Source organism: Oncorhynchus masou, unplaced genomic scaffold, assembly GCF_036934945.1.
Source record: "Oncorhynchus masou masou isolate Uvic2021 unplaced genomic scaffold, UVic_Omas_1.1 unplaced_scaffold_1838, whole genome shotgun sequence".
NCBI classification, from domain to species: Eukaryota; Metazoa; Chordata; class Actinopteri; order Salmoniformes; family Salmonidae; genus Oncorhynchus; species Oncorhynchus masou.
In genome coordinates this window covers 41,690-64,593 of record NW_027008349.1, presented here as the reverse complement: position 1 = coordinate 64,593, position 22,904 = coordinate 41,690, and the positions used below count along the sequence as shown (strand labels likewise).

General features: G+C 42.5%; 1 protein-coding gene across 2 annotated transcripts; it reads right to left on the bottom strand.

Moving 5' to 3' along the window:
• Positions 1 to 3,151: 3,151 nt before the first annotated feature.
• Positions 3,152 to 17,290, bottom strand: LOC135532365 (uncharacterized). 2 transcript variants are annotated; one of them, XM_064959928.1, is made up of 8 exons: positions 17,162 to 17,290; positions 15,864 to 15,956; positions 15,646 to 15,684; positions 13,640 to 13,736; positions 13,499 to 13,521; positions 5,252 to 5,381; positions 4,898 to 5,142; positions 3,152 to 3,452 (listed from the first exon to the last, which is right to left on the bottom strand). In XM_064959928.1, exons 2-8 carry the CDS (start codon positions 15,936 to 15,938, stop codon positions 3,303 to 3,305), a joined length of 759 nt encoding a protein of 252 aa, XP_064816000.1. In that variant the 5' UTR covers positions 15,939 to 15,956; positions 17,162 to 17,290; the 3' UTR covers positions 3,152 to 3,302. The 2 variants fall into 2 exon arrangements, with proteins under 2 accessions (XP_064816000.1, XP_064815999.1); XM_064959927.1 differs by having other exon boundaries at positions 13,640 to 13,739; positions 17,162 to 17,289.
• Between the last annotated feature and the right edge of the window lie 5,614 nt (positions 17,291 to 22,904).

Genomic DNA, 22,904 nt, shown 5'->3' with positions numbered 1-22,904 from the left:
ACATTTCAATGAACAATGGTGAAGCCCCAAAATTGCCCTCCCTCGAAGCCTGTGTTTCAGACATAAGGAAGTAGATGGCTGCAAACGTTCTACTTTTAAACTTGGACAAAACAGAGATGCTTTTTCTAGGTCCCAAGAAACAAAGAGATCTTTTGTTGAATCTGACAATTAATCTTGATGGTTGTACAGTCGTCTCAAATAAAACTGTGATGGACCTCGGCATTACTCTGGACCCTGATCTCTCTTTTGATGAACATATCAAGACTGTTTCAAGGACAGTATTTTTCCATCTACGTAACATTGCAAAATCAGAAACTTTCTGTCCAAAATTGATGCAGAAAAATGAATCCATGATTTTGTTACTTGTAGGTTAGACAACTGCAATGCTCTACTTTCCAGCTAGCCGTATGAAGCACTAAATAAACTTCAGTTAGTGCTAAATACGGCTGCTAGAATCCTGACTAGAACCCCAAAATTGGATCATATTACTCCAGTGCTAGCCTCTCTACACTGGCTTCCTGTTAAGGCAAGGGCTGATTTCAAGGTTTTACTGCTAACCTACAAAGCATTACATGGGCTTGCTCCTACCTATCTTTCTGATTTGGTCCTGCCGTACATGCCTACACGTACGCTATGGTCACAAGATGTAGGCCTCCTTACTGTCCCTGGAATTTCTAAGCAAACAGCTGGAGGCAGAGTTCCCTTTTTATGGAACGGTCTGCCAACCCATGTGAGAGACGTTGACTCGGTCTAAACTTTTAAGTCTTTATTGAAGACTCATCTCTTCAGTAGGTCCTATGATTGAGTGTAGTCCAGCACAGGAGTGTGAAGGTGAACGGAAAGGCACTGGAGCAATGAACCGCCCATGCTGTCTATGACTGGCCGGTTCCCCTCTCTCCACTGGGATTCTCTGCCTTTAATCCTATTACAGGGGCTGAGTCACTGGTTTACTGGTGCTCTCCAATGCCATTCCTAGGAAGGATGCGTCACTTGAGTGGGTTGAGTCACTGACGTGATCTTCCTGTCTGCGTTGGCATCCCCCCTTGGGTTGTGCCGTGGCGAGATCTTTGTTGGCTATACTCTGCCTTGTCTCAGGATGGTAAGTTGGTGGTTGAAGATATCCCTCTAGTGGTGTGGGGGCTGTGCTTTGGCAAAGTGGGTGGGGTTATATCCTGCCTGTTTAGCCCTGTCCGGGGGTGTCCTCGGATGGGGCCACAGTGTCTCCTGACCCTTCCTGTCTCAGCCTCCAGTATTTATGCTGCAGTAGTTTATGTGTCGGGGGGCTAGGGTCAGTTTGTTATATCTGGAGTACTTCTCCTGTCCTGTTCGGTGTCCTTTGTGAATTTAAGGTGCTCTCTCTAATTCTCCCTTTCTCTCTTTCTTTCTCTCTCTCGGAGGACCTGAGCCCTAGGACCATGCATCAGGACTACCTGACATGATGACTCCTTGCTGTCCCCAGTCCACCTGGCCATGCTGCTGCTCCAGTTTCAACTGTTCTGCCTTATTATTATTGGACCATGCTGGTCATTTATGAACATTTGAACATCTTGGCCATGTTCTGTTATAATCTCCACCCGGCACAGCCAGAAGAGGACTGGCCACCCCACATAGCCTGGTTCCTCTCTAGGTTCTTCCTAGGTTTTGGCCTTTCTAGGGAGTTTTTCCTAGCCACCGTGCTTCTACACCTGCATTGCTTGCTGTTTGGGGTTTTAGGCTGGGTTTTTGTACAGCACTTTGCGATATCAGCTGATGTACGAAGGGCTATATAAATGCATTTGATTTGATTTGATTTGATATTTGGGGAGTTTCTCCCATTCTTCTCTGCACATCCTCTCAAGCTCTGTCAGGTTGGATGGGGAGCGTATCTGCACTGCTATTTTCATGTCTCTCCAGAGATGTTCGATTGGGTTAGAGTCTGGGCTCTGGCTGGGCCACTCAAGGAAATTCAGAGACTTGTCCCGAAGCCACTCCTGCGTTGTCTTGGCTGTGTGCTTAGGGTCATTGCCCTGTTGGAAGGTGAACCTTCGCCCCAGTCTGATGTCCTGAGTGCTCTGGAGCAGGTTTTCATCAAGGATCTCTGTACATTGCTCCGTTCATCCTTGCCTTAATCCTGACATGTCTCTCAGTCCCTGAAAAACATCCCCACAGCATGATACTGCCACAGCCATGCATCACCATAGGGATGGTGCCAGGTTTCCTCCAGACATGACGCTTGGCATTCAGGCCAAATAGTTAAATCTTGGTTTCATCAGACCAGAGAATCTTGTTTCTCATGGTCTGAGAGTCTTTAGGTGCCTTTTGGAAAACTCCAAGTGAGCTGTCATGTGCCTTTTAATGAGGAGTATCTTCTGACTGGCCACTCTAACATAAAGGCCTGGCTGTTAGAGTGCTGCAGAGATGGATGTCCTTCTGGAAGGTTGTGAAAACTTCAAAGGGTGTGAATACTTATCTAAATAAGGTTTTTTAATTTTAATACACTTGCAAAAAAAATTGCTTTGTCATTATGGGGTATTATGTGTAGATTGATGAGGAATTGTTTTATTACTTTTAGAACAAGGTTGTAAAATGACAAAATGTGGAAAAAGTCAAGGTATCTCAATACATTCCAAATGCACTGTACAGACGTTTTGTTAGAATACTGATTTACGGGATGCCTCATGGTCTGACAAACACCACTGTAGCTTTGCCACCTTCCAAGATGAGTAGGCTACTGTAACACACTAGAGTCGTCCGAAGATCTTTAGGTTGTACATTGTCTGCCATCTGGTGTTGGGATTCAACTATTACATCAGTGATAATCATGTCCATGTGCTGCTAACAGCAATGTTTCCAACATTTCCTCATCTTACAGTAAAACACCAATAGAAATATTATCCAGTCAGTTTTAGATTATTATATTTCTATTAACCCTATATTACCAATACAGTACTTTGTTAACCTTTCTAAATTCACACCTGAAATTGTGCGACCATAAACTCAGTAACACTGGATAATCCCTTACTTCTAAAATGTAACAGTTAATAGACTATATGTAGATTCTACCCTAAGGTAAAGTCTGAATATATTCTGCTTCTCTCAGCAGTGTTCAGTCTTACTCTAAAACATGGATGTGGATGCAGTCAACAGACAATAAAACAGACAGGAAACAGAATTCTTGCTCATGTTTTATTATTATTAAGACCTCACTTCATACAGAGACAGAGAGGATGGAAGAGAGAGAGAACATCTGAGAGGTTTAGACCTCACTTCATACAGAGACAGAGAGGATGGAAGAGAGAGAGAACATCTGAGAGGTTTAGAACTCAAGCAGCTGGTGCACCCTGGTTGGCTCGGGTTTCATCCTGTAGGAGACCAAGACCTCTTCTGCCACGCCCCCTCTTATTTGTGAATAGGGTTGAGTTAGGTTTGCAAAAAAGTTTTGCAAGAAATTCGATGAACGGATCGGTACCTTTCTATGGAAGGTTGACAAAGAGACAAAATCAGGTGTTACACAATGTCTCCAGGGTTGGGATCAATTATTTCAATTCAGGAAGGTTACTGAAATTCCAATCACAATTATAATGTATTCTCCTTTAATGACGAAACAGGGATTTTTAGGGGTAATTGACCATAGAATGGACTGGCAGCCATTTTGAGTGTCCCCATGCTAAGAAGTAAAAGCAGGAAGTGTACCCTTCAATCTGTGCTGTGATTTTTTTGAGTCAACTAAACTGACATTACCACAAATACAAGTTTAGCTTAAAAGAAATATACATATAAAAACATATTGTATCACACTGCCTCATCTTTCTAAAGATCAACTGTAACTGTATATAATAATATGAATATGTATATATGAATATTGAGTTAATAGTATCTTCGTTGTCACTTGGTGTCTTTCCAATGTATAACTCTTGAGTTCGATTCGTCTCTTTAACTATAGATAGAGTAAAGGAGTCAATTAAACTCAAACAAAACAATGAAGTTGCCATGGAAACTCGTGGGTGAAAGATCCTCAGTCTCCTCATTGCCCCACAGCAAAATCTGTCTACATTTAGGCTATTGCTTATACATGTATTTCACACTATGTTGAGGTAAAAATCGGAGTATAATGCTTGTTTGGAGTCACTTCTTCTAAACCTGAAAAGGGACAACTTCTGTTACACAGCAAAAACAGACAAATATATCCAAATTGGACTTAAGTAAACACATTGGGGCTACAGGTAGCCTAGTGGTTAGAGCGTTGGGCCAGTAACCAAAAGATTGCTGGATCAAATCCTCGAGCTGACAAGGTAAACATCTGCTGTTCTGCCCCTGAGCAAGACAGTTAACCCACTATTTCCCGGGTGCTGAAGATGTGGATGCTGATTATGGTAGCCTCCCACACCTCTCTGATTCAGAGGGGTTGGGTTAAATGCGGAAGACACATTTTAGTTGAATGCATTCAGTTGTACAACTGACTAGGTATCCCCCTTTTCCATTGTGGGCCTGCTACAACACATAAATCATAACGGATTTGATAAATATCCACTTTGTTAGTTCAGATTTGTTGATTGTGCCCCAATCTAGTCAATGGAACGGCTGCCTTCCATTGACTCCTTTACCTCATCTACTGCGAGTGTACCCATGGGTTTACCAGTAAAATTGCCTGGGTTAGATCTTCCAAGCCCATTCTATTCATTCTATTTCTATGGAATGGACTGATTCATGGTTGATAAGGGGTTACCTACATTCACTAACCATCTTATAAGAATTCATATCAAGTAGCCTACAGAGTTAATTTGTTTTAAAATTCCAGTTGATGTTAACACAATTATCAAAGTCAAATACTTATGAATGCATTTGGTGGATTATAATAGTGATTTCAAAAGTTACATTGTTGTTGAGTCTCAATATTGGATTAAATAATTAAACATACCTGTTTGCAGATTGGATGATCAAAGCGAATGAATGTCACAAGATGCTCACAATTAGCCGACAACACACTGTATTGTCCGTTACATTTATTGTGAAGGCGTTCAATTGTGGCAATCATGTTGTCGTCTGTTCTTCTAGTCAAGTCTATTCCAGCCCATTCTGTTTGGACCACAGGAGTGCTTTCTTCTGTAACATTCGCCAGACTGTCAAATACACAATCTGCATTTCCTGGATGAAACTTTTCACCTGATGAATGAAAAAGACAGCCATTTGACATGATTAATTAAGGGAGTAGAAATGTTTAACATAAAGAATTTAAAAGGCTTAAGTTTTATTTAAACTTTTGTAAACTTACCTGAGAAGTGAAAAATATCCTGTTCAGGTGTTTTACCTGTGATATCACGGTTGCCCACATAAATAGCATAGTGGTTATATGGCAAGCCAGCCTTCCTCCGATTAAATCTGATGATATCCCCAAATGTATACTGTTGAATAGGTGACACATCATTAGTTATTTTGAGCAATCCAATATTGTCTCTCATTCAGGCAAATGAGAAATAAGTGCACTCAGGCTATCTGGATGGCCATTATTCATGTACTGTAGTTTACCCTTCTAACTATGTAGCTACACAGTAATAACATGTATAATAACCTGTGCAATTACATGGTAACTAGAGTGCAATGGATTGTTGTTCAATCTTTACTAACGACATGCCACTGGCTTGTCAATGTGTCTGTATGCGGATGACACAACACTATACACGTCAGCAACTACAGCGACTGAAATGACTGCAACACTTATTAACAAAGAGCTGCAGTTAGTTTCAGATTGGGTGGCAAGGAAAATCGTTAGACCTAAATATAAACTGGGGGGGGGATTGTCACGCCCTGATCTGTTTCACATGGATCTTATCTGATTCCTGATACACACAAAGGTACAAACACACGCATACACACACAAGCGCTAGCACACTGACTCTACACACACGTACATTGTAATATTGTTTTATGGCGGAATTATACAATTTGTATTGTAGATACAGTTGAAGTCGGAAGTTTACATACACTTAGGTTGGAGTCATTAAAACTTGTTTTTCAACCACTCCACGTATTTCTTGTTAACAAACTATAGATTTGGCAAGTCGGTTAGGACATCGACTTTGTCCATGACACAAGTACATTTTTTCCAACAATTGTTTACAAGCAGATTATTTCACTTATAATTCACTGTATCACAATTCCAGTGGGTCAGAAGTTTACATTACGTTACGTTGACTGTGCCTTTAAACAGCTTGGAAAATTCCAGAAAATAATGGCATGGCTTTAGAAGCTTCTGATAGGCTAATTTACATAATTTGAGTCAATTGGAGGTGTACCTGTGGATGTATTTCAAGGCCTACCTTCAAACTCAGTGCCTACTGGCTTGACATCATGGGAAAATCAAAAGAAATCAGTTAAGACCTCAGAAGACAAAAAAAGTGTAGACCTCCACAAGTCTGGTTCATCCTTGGGAGCAATTTCCAAACGCCTGAAGGTACCATGTTCATCTGTTCAAACAATAGTATTTAAGTATAAACACCATGGGACCCCACAGCTGTCATACCACTCAGAGAGGAGATGTGTTCTGTCTCCTTTTTTTAATTTAATTTTTAATTTCACCTTTATTTAAACAGGTAGGCCAGTTGAGAACAAGTTCTCATTTGCAACTGCGACCTGGCCAAGATAAAGCATAGCAGTGTGAACAGACAACACAGAGTTACACATGGAGTAAACAATTAACAAGTCAATAACACAGTAGGAAAAAAAAGAGAGTCTATATCCATTGTGTGCAAAAGGCATGAGGAGGTAGGCGAATAATTACAATTTTGCAGATTAACACTGGAGTGATAAATGATCAGATGGTCATGTACAGGTAGAGATATTGGTGTGCAAAAGAGCAGAAAAGTAAATAAATACAAATAAAAACAGTATGGGGATGAGGTAGGTAAAAATGGGTGGGCTATTTACCGATAGACTATGTACAGCTGCAGCGATCGGTTAGCTGCTCAGATAGCAGATGTTTAAAGTTGGTGAGGGAGATAAAAGTCTCCAACTTCAGCGATTTTTGCAATTCGTTCCAGTCACAGGCAACAGAGAACTGGAATGAAAGGCGGCCAAATGAGTTGTTGGCTTTAGGGATGATCAGTGAGATACACCTGCTGGAGCGCGTGCTACGGGTGGATGTTGCCATCGGGACCAGTGAACTGAGATAAGGCGGAGCTTTACCTAGCATGGACTTGTAGATTACCTGGAGCCAGTTGGTCTGGCGACGAATATGTAGCAAGGGCCAGCCGACTAGAGCATACAGGTCGCAGTGGTGGGTGGTATAAGGTGCTTTAGTGACAAAATGGATGGCACTGTGATAAACTGCATCCAGTTTGCTGAGTAGAGTGTTGGAAGCAATTTTGGATGACATCGCCGAAGTCGAGGATCGGTAGGATAGTCAGTTTTACTAGGGTAAATTTGGCGGCGTGAGTGAAGGAGGCTTTGTTGCGGAATAGAAAGCCGACTCTAGATTTGATTTTCGATTGGAGATGTTTGATATGAGTCTGGAAGGAGAGTTTACAGTCTAGCCAGACACCTAGGTACTTATAGATGTCCACATATTCAAGGTCGGAACCATCCAGGGTGGTGATGCTAGTCAGGCGTGCGGGTGCAGGCAGCGAACGGTTGAAAAGCATGCATTTGGTTTTACTAGTGTTTAAGAGCAGTTGGAGGCCACGGAAGGAGTGTTGTATGGCATTGAAGCTTGTTTGGAGGTTAGATAGCACAGTGTCCAAGGACGGGCCGGAAGTATATAGAATGGTGTCGTCTGCGTAGAGGTGGATCAGGGAATCGCCCGCAGCAAGAGCAACATCATTGATATATACTGAGAAAAGATTTGGCCCGAGAATTGAACCCTGTGGTACCCCCATAGAGACTGCCAGAGGACCAGACAGCATGCCCTCCGATTTGAAACACTGAACTCTGTCTGCAAAGTAGTTGGTGAACCAAGCAAGGCAGTCATCAGAAAAACCGAGGCTACTGAGTCTGCTGATAAGAATATGGTGATTGACAGAGTCGAGATGAACGTACTTTGGTGCGAAAAGTGCAAATCAAACCCAGAACAGCAAAGGACCTTGTGAAGATGCTGGAGGAAACAGGTACAAAAGTATCTATATCCACAGTAAAACAAGTCCTATATCGACATAACCAGAAAGGCCGCTCAGCAAGGAAGAAGCCACTGCTCCAAAACCGCCATAAAAAAAGCCAGACTACGGTTCGCAACTGCACTTGGGGACAAAGATCGCACTTTTTGGAGAAATGTCCTTTGGTCTGATGAAACAAAAATAGAACTGTTTGGCCATTATGACCATTGTTATGTTTGGAGGAAAAAGGGGGAGGCTTGCAGGCTGAAGAACACCATCCCAACCGTGAAGCACGGGGGTGGCAGCATCATGTTGTGGGGGTGCTTTGCTGCAGGAGGGGCTGGTGCACTTCACAAAATAGATGGATTCATGAGCAAGGAAAATGATGTGGATATATTGAAGCAACATCTCAAGACATCAGTCAGGAAGTTTAAGCTTGGTAGCAAATGAGACTTCCAAATGGACAATGATCCCAAGCATACTTCCAAAGTTGTGACAAAATGGCTTAAGGTCAACAAAGTCAAGGTATTGGAGTGGCCATCACAAAGCCCTGCACACAATCCTATAGAGAATTTGTGGGAAGAACTGAAAAAGCGTGTGCGAGCAAGGAGGCCTACAAACCTGACTCAGGTACACCAGCTCTGTCAGGAGGAATGGGCCAAAATTCACCCGACTTATTGTGGGAAGCTTGTGGAAGGCTACCTGAAACATTTGACCCAAGTTAAACAATTTAAAGGCAATGTGACCAAATACTAATTGAGTGTATGTAAACTTCTGACCCCCTGGGAATGTGATGAAAGAAATAAAAGCTGAAATAAATAATTCTCTCTACTCTTATTCTGACATTTCACGTTCTTAAAATTTAGTGGTAATCCTAACTGATTTAAGACAGTGAATTTGTCAGGAATTGTGAAAAACTGAGTTTAAATGAATTTTGCTAAGGTGTACGTAAACTTCCGACTTCAACTGTGTGGTGGTGTAATAATATGATGTACTGTTTTATTTTTTGTTTTATATGTAATTAGTTTTATTTGTAATAAGTGCCTTAATGTGTTGGGATCTCAGGAAGAATAAATACAAACATAAATACAAATATAAATGGCAGCTTTACTCTTTTCAAAGTATTACATTTTCATCCAAATATCAGATGGGTACTGTTACGGATATCCTGTGTGTGTATTTGTTTTCTCTCCTTCTCCCCTATTCACAGGTGGCAATCATCATTCCCTAATCAGTCGCCAATCAGTCGCTAATCAGAAGACACACCTGCTCCTTTTCCCTTACCCAGTCACATCCCCTTACCCTTGGTTTAAAAGTATCCCAATCAGTTCTCTCTTTTGTACTTGTACCTACATGTCACTTTGTCCGTTAGCCTGTGTGTATTGTATTGTATTGTATTGTTATGGTGTATGACTGTTTGTTGGTGGGAAACGGGGATAACCAGCCAAGTAGCCAATGGGCCTACATTACCCGTAGGAAAACAGTGTCTAAATACCCTAATTAGAACTGGGCGGACCACCCACTGTATTTTTGGTTGGTTACCTAGCTGTTCTTAAAGCAGGCTAGACTAGCTTAGGGGTTTGTTTGGATATTTATTATTTCTTTCCTTGGGTCCAGCTCAGCCCCTTTTCCCACACCCCATTACCGTGTGTTTAAAATAAACCTGAAGTGTTTGACGGTAGATTTAGGTTGTCTGTGGTTTTTAGCTCTCACTGTTACTTTATCACTGGGGTGATTTGCATGAGATATGATACGGGTCTCGTCCCCCCCCCCCCCCCCTAGACTGCAGGGCCAAAGGGGTTTGTAACAAGTACTATTTGTTTTATTAAGCATTGATATGAGGATTTGAGTAGGTAATAAGAACTACAATGTCAAAGCAAATATTCAACTACCCTGAAGAAAAGTATAAACACAACATGTAAAGTGTTGGTCCCATGCTTCGTGAGCTAAAATAAAAGATCCCAGAAATTGTCCATACGCACAAAAAGCTTATTTCCAGAAAATAGTTTCCTTGCTAATTGAGGTAAACAGTAAATCTGCTCATAGACTATGCATATATAAACTAACTACATATTGACAAATCCAGCCCAAAGCGTGAGGTTTAAAAAATACTTAGTAGTTAGTTGCATGTCTTTAAAATACTTGGTTTTGCCATGACAAGCAGTCTCCTTTCTTTTCTATATCAAGACAAAGGTGTATGAGTGTAATTATGGCATATTGGATTCCCAACGTCATTGAGATACATCAGAATAGTCTTGACTACAGGTCATAAGTACAGTACACAAATCTGAAAGATGTCTCTCATTTAAAACATGTAGAGCTGATACACAGGTTTTAACCATAATGGTATTGTGGCACCAAATGGGATTGGGGACACCATATTCAATTTGGAGTCAAATCTAGGGGTCCCCCTAACATAATTCCACGAGTAGGGGCTGAACATAAAATCTACAGAGGAAAAACCATGTTTTCTGTGTCTGAGTGTGTAACTAGGTATTTTTGTCAGGCAGGACAATACAGCAGTGAATGATAAGATATTTGACTTGGAAAGTTGTCTATTAATCAGCTACCAAAAAGTGAATCACCATAAATTCATCATAAATATTCATAGTTGATATTGCAGCCTAATATTCATAGTTGATATTTCAGCCTATTGTGTTTATTTGTCTGTGTTTATAGGTTTATATTTCCAAGATGAATTAAGATATCCTAATGATGTTTGTTTGTGTATGTAGGGCAGACAACATGTTATATGAAATATATCCTGACCATCTTCTTTATTTGTTCCAGGGAATTTTGTGTCACCCACATAAATGGCATAGTGTTTGTTGATATATTCTATTCCGTTGCATGTATGAACAGGTGAACGTGGGAAGGCAATCATATCACCAAATTCACACTGTACACATGAAATGAAGCAATGTTAACAACTTTATTTCTCTTTCCATTCAGTGTCCATTTTTGCCCTGAAAATAAATATTTAGGAGGATTATTTTGGAATTTAAACTGTTTTAATTTCTTTACAGGAGTTTCTGGTTCTGTCTGATGGAATCCCCTGTTTTTTCTAAAACAGAAATTTACTTCATACAGTATAAAATATATCTTAGCTCAGGACACTTCACATGTATCCCAGAAGAATAAAGTTCACTCTGATATCTGCAATATACAGACAGGCGTGTAAGTGACTGCAATGACATTTTCTGAGCTGGTCAGCATGTGAAGTGTCCTCGGGGAAGACCATTTACTGAGCTGGTCAACATGTGAAGTGTCCTCGGGGAAGACCATTTACTGAGCTGGTCAGCATGTGAAGTGTCCTCGGGGAAGACCATTTACTGAGCTGGTCAGCATGTGAAGTGTCCTCGGGGAAGACCATTTACTGGGCTGGTCAGCATGTGAAGTGTCCTCGGGGAAGACCATTTACTGGGCTGGTCAGCATGTGAAGTGTCCTCGGGGAGACCATTTTCTGAGCTGGTCAGCATGTGAAGTGTCCTCGGGGAAGACCATTTACTGAGCTGGTCAGCATGTGAAGTGTCCTCGGGGAAGACCATTTACTGGGCTGGTCAGCATGTGAAGTGTCCTCGGGGAAGACCATTTACTGGGCTGGTCAGCATGTGAAGTGTCCTCGGGGAAGACCATTTACTGGGCTGGTCAGCATGTGAAGTGTCCTCGGGGAAGACCATTTACTGAGCTGGTCAGCATGTGAAGTGTCCTCGGGGAAGACCATTTACTGAGCTGGTCAGCATGTGAAGTGTCCTCGGGGAAGACCATTTACTGAGCTGGTCAGCATGTGAAGTGTCCTCGGGGAAGACCATTTACTGAGCTGGTCAGCATGTGAAGTGTCCTCGGGGAAGACCATTTACTGAGCTGGTCAGCATGTGAAGTGTCCTCGGGGAAGACCATTTACTGAGCTGGTCAGCATGTGAAGTGTCCTCGGGGAAGACCATTTTCTGAGCTGGTCAGCATGTGAAGTGTCTGGGAAGACCATTTACTGAGCTGGTCAGCATGTGAAGTGTCCTCGGGGAAGACCATTTACTGAGCTGGTCAGCATGTGAAGTGTCCTCGGGGAAGACCATTTACTGAGCTGGTCAGCATGTGAAGTGTCCTCGGGGAAGACCATTTTCTGAGCTGGTCAGCATGTGAAGTGTCCTCGGGGAGACCATTTACTGGGCTGGTCAGCATGTGAAGTGTCCTCGGGGAGACCATTTACTGAGCTGGTCAGCATGTGAAGTGTCCTCGGGGAAGACCGTGTTTTGTTTTCCTAAGTCCATCAGTTAAGCACCTTTTCCCTTTTTTTAAGTGGGTACACTAATTCTACACTTCATAACGTATATTAATATGTGTTCACTATTATACAATGCAGAAAATCGTTTAAAAAAAACTGGAATAGACGTGTCCAAACTTTTGACTGGTACTATATAATTATATGAACAGCTGACATTCCCTAGTTGTCAGACAAACCTTCTGATTTATTTTTTTGCCATTTATGAATGTGTTATTCAATGCATTTCTATGGGATATAGTAGTAAAGGCGAATTGAATATTTTATATATATTTTTATGCCTAAAGGGGTCCTAAAATTCTAAATCAAATAGCTAAATGATCCATTGTATGACCATCTGAAAACAATTCCATATGTACGCAGAGTGAGTCCATTCAATCCATGTGATTCGTTAAACACATTATTTACTGCTGAACTTGCCATAACAAAGGGGTGTAATACTTAATTTAATCTTAATGTTTTATTTGTAAACATTTTGAAATACATAATTCCACTTTGACATTATGGAGTATTGTGTAGGCAAAACAATCTAAATGTAATAGATTTTAAATTCAGCCTGTGACAACAAAATGTGGAAAATGTCAAGGGGTATGAAGACTTTCTGAAGGCACTGTAGCAAACGAAATAAACTAGCAAACGAAATAAACTAGCTACCTATCAATGCTGCCCCAAGTTGGTGAGCTTCATACTCTGGCTAGTGGTTTGCTTCAGCAATCAAATACGAAAACTGTCATATCAAATGCAGCTGTATTCAGACAATGACACCTAGATAGGTAACTAACTAGCTATATTGGAAAAGATCATGTCATTTTGCAATGTTTTTGTTGATTTCTTGTGGATAAGAACCATGTTTGCATCTGTCAACTAGCATTTCTTTCTGACCGGCAGTTTCAGAGCTTGGGGAAGTGTGTGCCTGCCTTGTGCATAAGCAGCAGGTGCGTGAGACAAAACTCTAAGCATACTAAGCAGTGCACTGTGACATATGCATTACTAGTGATAGTGTACTCACAATGTAAAAAGAATATGTACGTGTTAAATTATTAAGTGACATTGATATTTAAGTGATATTTAAGTCCTGGTTGGACTTAAATTGACACTTCAATTGGTCTTTAGTGTTATTTGACTTACAGTATCAGATAACAAAACAGGTACTGACCAGACTGGGGCTAGACAGGGCAGGGAGCAGAATTCCGGCGGCCAGGATCAGGTGACCGGTCAGGAGGAGCATGATTCAGGGCAGCAGGAGCGAATTCCGGAGGATCAGGTGACCGGTCAGGAGGAGCATGATTCAGGGCAGCAGGAGCAGAATTCCGGCGGCCAGGATCAGGTGACCGGTCAGGAGGAGCATGATTCAGGGCAGCAGGAGCAGAATTCCGGCGGCCAGAAGGAGGATTCTGCTGTGAATTGAGAATACAGATTATCAAGGCTCTAAAGAACTTTTCATAAGTTCATTGCATGATAATAATATGGGCGATAAAGGTACAGTTTGTGCAACATTTTAAAATGCAATCACAGAATAAAACACTTTTGAAAGCAACTAATGATATTACAGTTGAAGAGAGGAGAGTCTCAGCTTTCTGATGGCATCAAAATGATTAAACTGTCAACTGTCAATATTGAGTGAATGGCAGCATTTTACATCCAAAGTATACGTCATTGCATTGAGAGAAAGGCAGACGCAGAGAGTCATATTACATTTAGGACATTACATTTGCCGTTAGATTCATCAATTTCACAGACAAAGGTAAAGGATATAGGTTGAAGAAATAATTTAAGATGTGAAAATGAATATACATTTACAACCCAGGCCCTGTCCAGAAATAAACCTCAGCCCCTAACCTCTAGTTACATGGTATTCTGAGAGGGTTTGATGGGTGATGATGTAGTGATACTGTCACCTACACTTTAATCTGCTTTGTGGAATTCTGGCCCTATTGCTTAAACCTTCCCAATCCTCTAAGATCTGCACAAGCGTCTAGGGGTTGTTTCTGAACAGAGCCCCGCAACCTTGTAAGTTTGTGGCAAGCCTCCATCACTACTGCAGAGAACGGCATCGGCAGTAAGCAGGTTTAAGCATGTTAGGAATTTGATGATACGGTGTGGGGGCTGTGCTTTGGCAAAGTGGGTGGGGTTATATCCTTCCTGTTTGGCCCTGTCCGGGGTGTCCTCGGATGGGGCCACAGTGTCTCCTGACCCCTCCTGTCTCAGCCTACAGTATTTATGCTGCAGTAGTTTGTGTTGGGGGGCTAGGGTCAGTTTGTTATATCTGGAGTGCTTCTCCTGTCCTATTCGGTGTCCTGTGTGAATCTAAGTGTGCGTTCTCTAATTCTCTCCTTCTTTCTTTCTCTCTCTCGGAGGACCTGAGCCCTAGGACCATGCCCCAGGACAACCTGACATGATGACTCCTTGCTGTCCCCAGTCCACCTGGCCATGCTGCTGCTCCAGTTTCAACTGATCTGAGCCCTATGACCATGCCCCAGGACTACCTGACATGATGACTCCTTGCTGTCCCCAGTCCACCTGGCCATGCTGCTGCTCCAGTTTCAACTGTTCTGCCTTACTATTATTTGACCATTTATGAACATTTGAACATCTTGGCCATGTTCTGTTATAATCTCCACCCGGCACAGCCAGAAGAGGACTGGCCACCCCACATAGCCTGGTTCCTCTCTAGGTTTCTTCCTAGGTTTTGGCCTTTCTAGGGAGTTTTTCCTAGCCACCGTGCTTCTACACCTGCATTGCTTGCTGTTTGGGGTTTTAGGCTGAGTTTCTGTACAGCACTTTGAGATATCAGCTGATGTACGAAGGGCTATATAAATAAATTTGATTTGATTTTGATTTGATGAATAATGACTAAACAATATCTACATTTGAAATAGAACTATAACTAATTCAACTCTACTCTGTTTTATTATATCTGATTAATAATGTTAATTTATAAGGAAGGGATTGTGTAGCATGAAACAGGGGTAATTAAACATAATAAACACCATTCCAGCTGGGTTGGGGAGGAAATGGGTTGTGGGTTTTTAAGTAAGCAAAGAGGGTCGTTAACCTGTGGTTGAACCAACTCAACTTAGCTCTGGGATGTTTAGATAAGACAGCGAGTGTCTCCCTGTGTTTTCCATTATCTGGAACTGTTTGCTGAATAGTGATAGATGAAGGTGAGATTTCAGAAGTTATATATATATATATTGGTGCCCACCACTGCTAGCAATATAGTAAGTCAAATATCATACGGACAATATAACTAGACAACTCACATAACTAACGTTTACAATGTTTGTAATGTTTTATCTTTACCTGTTTATCTGCCTGTTGAGCTGGCTTAGAAGCAGATGCCTGTTAGTATAACAGAGAGATAGTTGTTTCAGAACAAAACAAACTATTTCAATGACTTGCAATAAAAATACATCACTTTTGTTGACACATACTAACAAGATGGTAAATATCATACTGGTAGATTACGAGATTAACTCCTGAATTGTGTGTTTTAAAAGCATTTATTTGAAGTCACTTACCCCTCCTTTAACAGAGATGGTCAGTTGAAAAAGTAAGATGGCCAAAAGGAAGGCCAGCTTCATTCTCATCATCATGGCAGTCCAGGGGAAATGCTGGAAAGAAACATATCAGTGAATGTGACTCTGCTGCACTGTTCCTTCCGACGTGTGCTTGGTTTTCACCAATTCTTTTATAGATTGTGTGAATTTACAAGGACCGACGCTGGAGTCGAGAAGCAGGTATGGGGAGTTGACGTTTAATTAAGAACAGACAAAGAGCAAAGCCAGAACCAGCATCAGCACATGGATACACAATGACAAACGACAATCAATGTAGCAGCGGAGAACAGAGCTGGGGAACTGACAAATCATTTTAGGTCAGTACTGAACTTGTCACACAATGGGACAATCTATTTCTAAATCAAGTGTAAACATCCCAGAAACACTGCTGTTCAAATCAAACACACTTCTGGAATTATAGTGCGGAAAAACATCTGTTGTGGTTGAATTCCGACTTCAGACTTCAAAGCCATTACAACATTCCAAAATACATATAGAAGTCATGAACATTTTTTTCTTGAAAGGCCACTGATGAGGATGACATGTCTTAGTATTTATTTAGGCTAATGTATCTCTACTGGTATCTCTTCTATATGACATTCTTATCTCAAGAAGCAATTTCAGTGTTTAAACACTTGTTTTCTAACTATAGGGTAGGTTGCCACTGGAGTTGGTTAGCTGAGAGATCAACCGTAGCAGCTTTGTTAAATGTCAGACAGACATTGACTAAAACAGGAATAGAATATTTAAGTTCATCACAGATATACAACACAACCTCCAAAATCAATATGTGTAAATAGATAGTTTTTACAAACAGAGAATAACTTTTAAAAATGTTTTCATACCTATAATTTAATGCTCCATGTATTTGGACCCAGGTTCATTTGGTACTAGAGGCATTTGTAATGTTTCAAACAGCCAAATTCAGCCACATTTAAAAATACACATACTTCAATAATGAAATGTTTTATTTAACTAGGCAAGTCAGTAAAGATCAATAACGGCCTACCCCTGCCTAACCCTAATCCCGCTCGGCCAATTGTGCGCCACCCTATAGGACTTCCAATCATGGCCGGTTGTGATACAGCCCGGAATCGAACCAGGGTCTGTAGTGACACCTCTACCACTGAGATGCAGTGCCTTGGACTGCTGTGCCATTCGCGAGCCCCATAAGGATGTATTTGTTCCCAGGTCTGCAGCTGAGACAGACCGATGAAGAGACCACTGTCTCTTCTGATAAGATATGAAGTATCACTTACCTCCGGAGAGAAAGACAAGTGGACGTTGAGTTGAGAGGTGAGAGAGATGGGTCTTTCCTGTGATGGTCAGAGCCTATTGAAGCTGGGAGAGGTGACCTTTTAAATACTGTTCTTGACCAGACCCGTGACAATGGAGCCTCAGACTTCCTCCAACTGCTCTGACATTAACAATTGTAACACTTTAAATAATTATCAGCTGCTTTGAATATGTTCTGATAGTAAACCCAGGTGGAGAGAGAGATGATGGTGCAGGTGGAGAGAGACATGCTGGGGCAGGTGGAGGAACAGGTAGAGAGAGACATGATGATGCAGATGGAGGCCCAGGTGGAGAGAGAGATGATGGTGCAAGTGGTGGCCCAGGTGGAGAGAGACATGATGGTGCACTCTAATAAAGAGTATGCTGTATGTTGTCAAGGTCTTCTACAGTTATCATCAACTGAACTCACAAAAAAAGTTAAAGTCAATAAAAACATGTAACAATTTGTCTTGGGCCTGGAGTCTTGGTCAATATCATCATCAGGCCATGGTAGGTATGCTGCTTCTGCGATGATAACGATGATGATTATGATGATGCCAGTCCCCCTCAGGAGGAACTTAAGGTGGAGGAGGAGGGATGTTAGTTTGGTCAGGTTTAAGTAGCGGTGGGTGTGGGGTTCAACAAAAGTGAGGACAGGTATGGAGGATGATTGGCAGTTAGTAGCAGCTGGCGCTTGTTGAGTTGATGGAAAAGCTACTTTCAAGGCGACGAGTTGAAAGAGGTGTGGTGATATTGATCTTCACAAACTGTCCAGATTAAATTGTTACACATTTCACTCTAGAGTCAAGAACACAGAGGAACTGATGAGATTACCTGACTCCTCCCCAGAAGTCACATCTGATTGGCTTAATACCCATGAGACATGACTAATTAGATGAGGGTTGATACCCACAGTGTGCATATGTATGCAAATGAGACACATTACAGTACTGTAAATGTCTAAGTTCCAGGTTGACTACATTGCAGACGCATGACAGATCTCACAACGCTTGGATAGGTGTTTAACATATCACCTACATACAGTATGATATAGTAATCTGTGGTCCATCTGGGGGTCTTCACTGGTGTTCAGACAAGGCCTTGCAGCAAAATCTACACTTGAAAAATGATCATAAGTTCTACAATCCAATCCTTTTTTTAGTGAAGGGCAAAACTCAAAGAACGATACTGTATGTTTAGATATATACTCATATTTAAAATTATTACCATAAAACCAAAATGTCTAGTGAGGTGATAAAGTATGTGAACCACTGCACAGTTTTCACTTCATTTTGTTGCTTTAGATTCTGAAATGTGGAAACATTTGATGTATTTATTTATTCTTGTGATCGAACTACTCCACTCTTACCCAAGCGGCAGAACAATCACTTTTTCTTTGGCTGCATTTCTTACATGATGAAATATTTCAGGATATGTGCCATCCCTAAACTATTATGGCTGGTGCACTAAACAACAATATTTGATCATATTTTGTTTTAGAATTCCATGTTTTATCTCACTACTGTCAGTTGAGACGCCTCTATAGATGAACCTGCTTTAGGTTCTCTCTCATGAGATCCCTGATAATTGGTTGCATCATATCAAGTCTTCTTTGATTCAATTTTTGTTTTTAAACTCATTTTTATTAAATAGGTTATTCAACGTGCTTTTCTACCTCTTTTGTATATTTTATTTTATTTTTTATCATTCAGTAATAAACATCACATCATTACATTGAGCTAGGAACATAACATTGTAACTCTCATAGATGCATATTGTTAAACTTTCAAATCCAACAGAAAACCGCCACAGAGCAGAGAATAGGTGATAGTGTCATTTTACTATTCCGTTTGAAAACTCTTAAAATTAACATAACATAAAATCTAACTATGTGTAAACATTCAGATGATAAACTCTCCAGAAGTATGAATGGCCAGTTACGGGCGACAAACGGTTTCAGTGGAATTGGTGGCTGTAAACCCAACTGAACAACGATAGCAAATATGCAGGACGGTAAATGTTATAGCAGACAGTAGAAGGTCAAATATAGACAGTTGTATTGATAGTGAAATGAATAGCAGGCTTTTCTATCATGTTAGATATTGAAATCAGCCTTATGGCTCCAAATGACTTTACACACTTGATCATACAGTATGTTAGATTTCCGTGTCTTGTACAGTGAGAGCTCTTATCACCTCAATTACTGTATGTCTTCTGTTATTCAGCTCATTGTCCTATAGCCTGAGAGCCAGACTGTTTCTGCTCTTTTGACAACTCTTCATGGCATTTTTTGGGGCTTGACAGGAACAAGGAACCCCAACAGACCGGGGACCAGACTACACAGTCCTAGCACATAAGACAGGAAGGAAGTCCTCAGTGCATCAACACATAACAGTAACACATTAGTATCACAACTATATGGAGGGTGCTGCCTTTGATTATGTTGGGTATAACTTTCAGAAAATATAACTAGATTTAATTGAAGCGAAAGCAGACTGAGAGAAAGTTTTTTTATGTCTCTATTTTGGTTTGGTTAGGGCGTGAGTTGGGGTGGGCATTCTATGCTTTGTTCTGTGTTATATTTCTAGGAATTTGGTCTGGTATGGTTCCCAATCAGAGGCAGCTGTCAATCGTTGTCTCTGATTGAGGACCATACTTCGGCAGCCTGTTTTCCCACTATGGGTTGTGAGTAGTTGTTTTCTGTTTCAGTGTTTGCACCATACGGGACTGTTTCGGTTTGGTTTTCATTTATTCTCTTGTTCTTTTGTATTTAGTGTTCAGTTAATTAAAGGAAATATGAACACGTACTGCGCTGTGGTCTACTCCTTCTTCCTCAGACGAACATTGTTACACCATATGCCATAACCCTCTCTCTCTCTCTCTCTCTCTCTCTCTCTCTCTCTCTCTCTCTCTCTCTCTCTCTCTCTCTCTCTCACACATACTCTCTCTCTCTCTCTCCCACACACACTCTCTCTCTTTCACTCTCTCTCTTTCATTCTTTCTCTTTCTCACTCTCTCTATTTCACTATCTCTCTCTTTCATTCTTTCTCCCTCTCTCCCTCTTTCTCACTCTCTCTATTTCACTATCTCTCTCTCATTCTTTCTCCCTCTCTCCCTCTTTCTCTCTCTCTCTTTCACTCTCTCAATTCAATTTGCTTTATTGGCATGACATAACAATGTACATATTAACCAAGCTGACTTTGGATATTTACAATATGAAAATAATAAGAATCAAAATTGTCAACGGGACAACAATAACAACAATAACCAAGGGTCAAAATAACCATACATTGAACAATAACAATGTGCAGGTTGATTGGACTGTCAGACACTGTCCCTCATCTTATGGCAGGCAGTAATGTAGTGCGCTGCCAACCCACAGCTCTCTGCGTCCTCCCCCAACAGGACGAGCATGTCACGCCTTGGTCTTAGTATTTTGTGTTTTAGTTTATTAGTTAGTCAGACCAGGGTGTGACATGGGGTTATTATGTATTGTATTTTCGTATTGGGGTTTGTAGTGTTTGGGATTGTAGTTGATTAGGGGTGTGTGTGTTAAATAGGTTGGCTGCCTGAGGCGGTTCTCAATCAGAGTCAGGTGATTCTCGTTGTCGCTGATTGGGAACCGTATTTAGGTAGCCTGGTTTTCGCCTTGTATTTCGTGGGTGATTGTTCCTGTCTCTGTGTAGTGTGCACCAGTCAGGCTGTAATTGGTTTCACGTTCTGTTTGTTATTTTTGTATCTATTAGTTATTCGTGTATAGTTTGTTCGTTTGTCTTCACTAATAAACATGAGAAACTTACACGCTGCATTTCGGTCCGACTCTCTTTCAACAAAAGAAGAACGCCATTACAGAATCACCCACCAAACACGGACCGAGCAGCGTGTCAACAGGCAGGAGCAGCGCAAAGAGGAGCCGCGTTTTAAGGATTTCTGGACATGGGAGGAAATCCTTGACGGAAGAGGACCCTGGGCTAAATCAGAGGAGTGTAGCCGCCCTAAAGTGCAGCAGGCGAAGAGGAAACAGGAGCTACACGAAAGGCAACAGAAGCAGCTTCAGTGGGAGAGGCTACACCATTTGGAGAATTGGACATGGGAGGAGGAACTGGACGGAAAAGGACCCTGGGCTCAGCCTGGTGAATATCGCCGCCCCAAGGAGGAATTAGAAGCGGCTAAAGCGGAGAGGCGCAAGTATGAGGAGGCAGCACGGCGACGTGGATGGAAGCCCGAAAAGCAGCCCCAAAAATTTTTTTTGGGGGGGGGCTATCAGGGGGAGTGGCTGAGTCAGGAGACAGACCTGAGTCAACTCTCCCTGTTTATTGTGAAGAGCCAAGGAGGAGGTCAGAACCAGTGTTGGAGGTGAAGCAGAGACTGTGAAGGAGTTAATGGGGAAATTGGAGGAGAGTTTAATGAGGGAGTTGCTAGTTTGGTGCTTTAGGTATAATATTCGGCCGACGGAGCGTGTCGGGGATTTAATGGCACCTGGGTCAGCACTCCATACTAGTCCTGAGGTGCGTGTTAGTCGGCTGGTGGAAAGTGTGCCACCTTCACACCCCAGCCCTCCAGTAGCAGCTCCCCGCACTAGGCTTCCTGTGCGTGTCCTCGGCCAAATACCACCAGTGCCAGAACCACGCATCAGGCCTTCAGTGCGCCTCGCCTGTTCAGCGCAGCCAGCGCTTTCTCCCTCTCCTGCGCTGTCGGAGTCTCCCGTCTGTTCAGCGGTTCTAGAGCCTTCCTCCTCTACAGCGCTGCTGGAGTCTCCTGTCTGTTCAGCGCAGCCAGCGCTTTCTCCCTCTCCTGCGCTGTCGGAGTCTCCCGTCTGTTCAGCGGTTCTAGAGCCTTCCTCCTCTACAGCGCTGCTGGAGTCTCCTGTCTGTTCAGCACAGCCAGCGCTTTCTCCCTCTCCTGCGCTGTCGGAGTCTCCCGTCTGTTCAGCGGTTCTAGAGCCTTCCTCCTCTACAGCGCTGCTGGAGTCTCCTGTCTGTTCAGCGCAGCCAGCGCTTTCTCCCTCTCCTGCGCTGTCGGAGTCTCCCGTCTGTTCAGCGGTTCTAGAGCCTTCCTCCTCTACAGCGCTGCTGGAGTCTCCTGTCTGTTCAGCGCAGCCAGCGCTTTCTCCCTCTCCTGCGCTGTCGGAGTCTCCCGTCTGTTCAGCGGTTCTAGAGCCTTCCTCCTCTACAGCGCTGCCGGAGCCTCCTGTCTGTATAGAGCAGCCTGAGCTGCCAGTCTGCATGGAGCAGCTAGTCTGCATGGAGCAGCCAGAGCTGCCAGTCTGCATGGAGTTGCCAGTCTGCATGGAGTTGCCAGTCTGCATGGAGCTGCCAGTCTGCATGAAGCAGCCAGAGCTGCTAGTCTGCATGGAGCAGTTAGAGCTGCCAGTCTGCAAGGAGCTGCCAGTCTCCATGAAGCCGCCAGAGCTGTCAGTCAGTATGGAGCAGCCAGAGCCACCAGTCAGCATGGAGCAGCCAGAGCCGTCAGTCAGCATGAAGCAGCCAGATCTGCCAGTCAGCCAGACTCTTCCAGATCTGCCAGTCAGCCAGACTCTTCCAGATCTGCCAGTCAGCCAGACTCTTCCAGATCCGCCAGACAGCCAGACTCTTCCAGATCTGCCAGTCAGCCAGACTCTTCCAGTCCAGATCTTCCAGTCAGCCAGACTCTTCCAGATCTGCCAGTCAGCCAGACTCTTCCAGATCCGCCAGACAGCCAGACTCTTCCAGATCTGCCAGTCAGCCA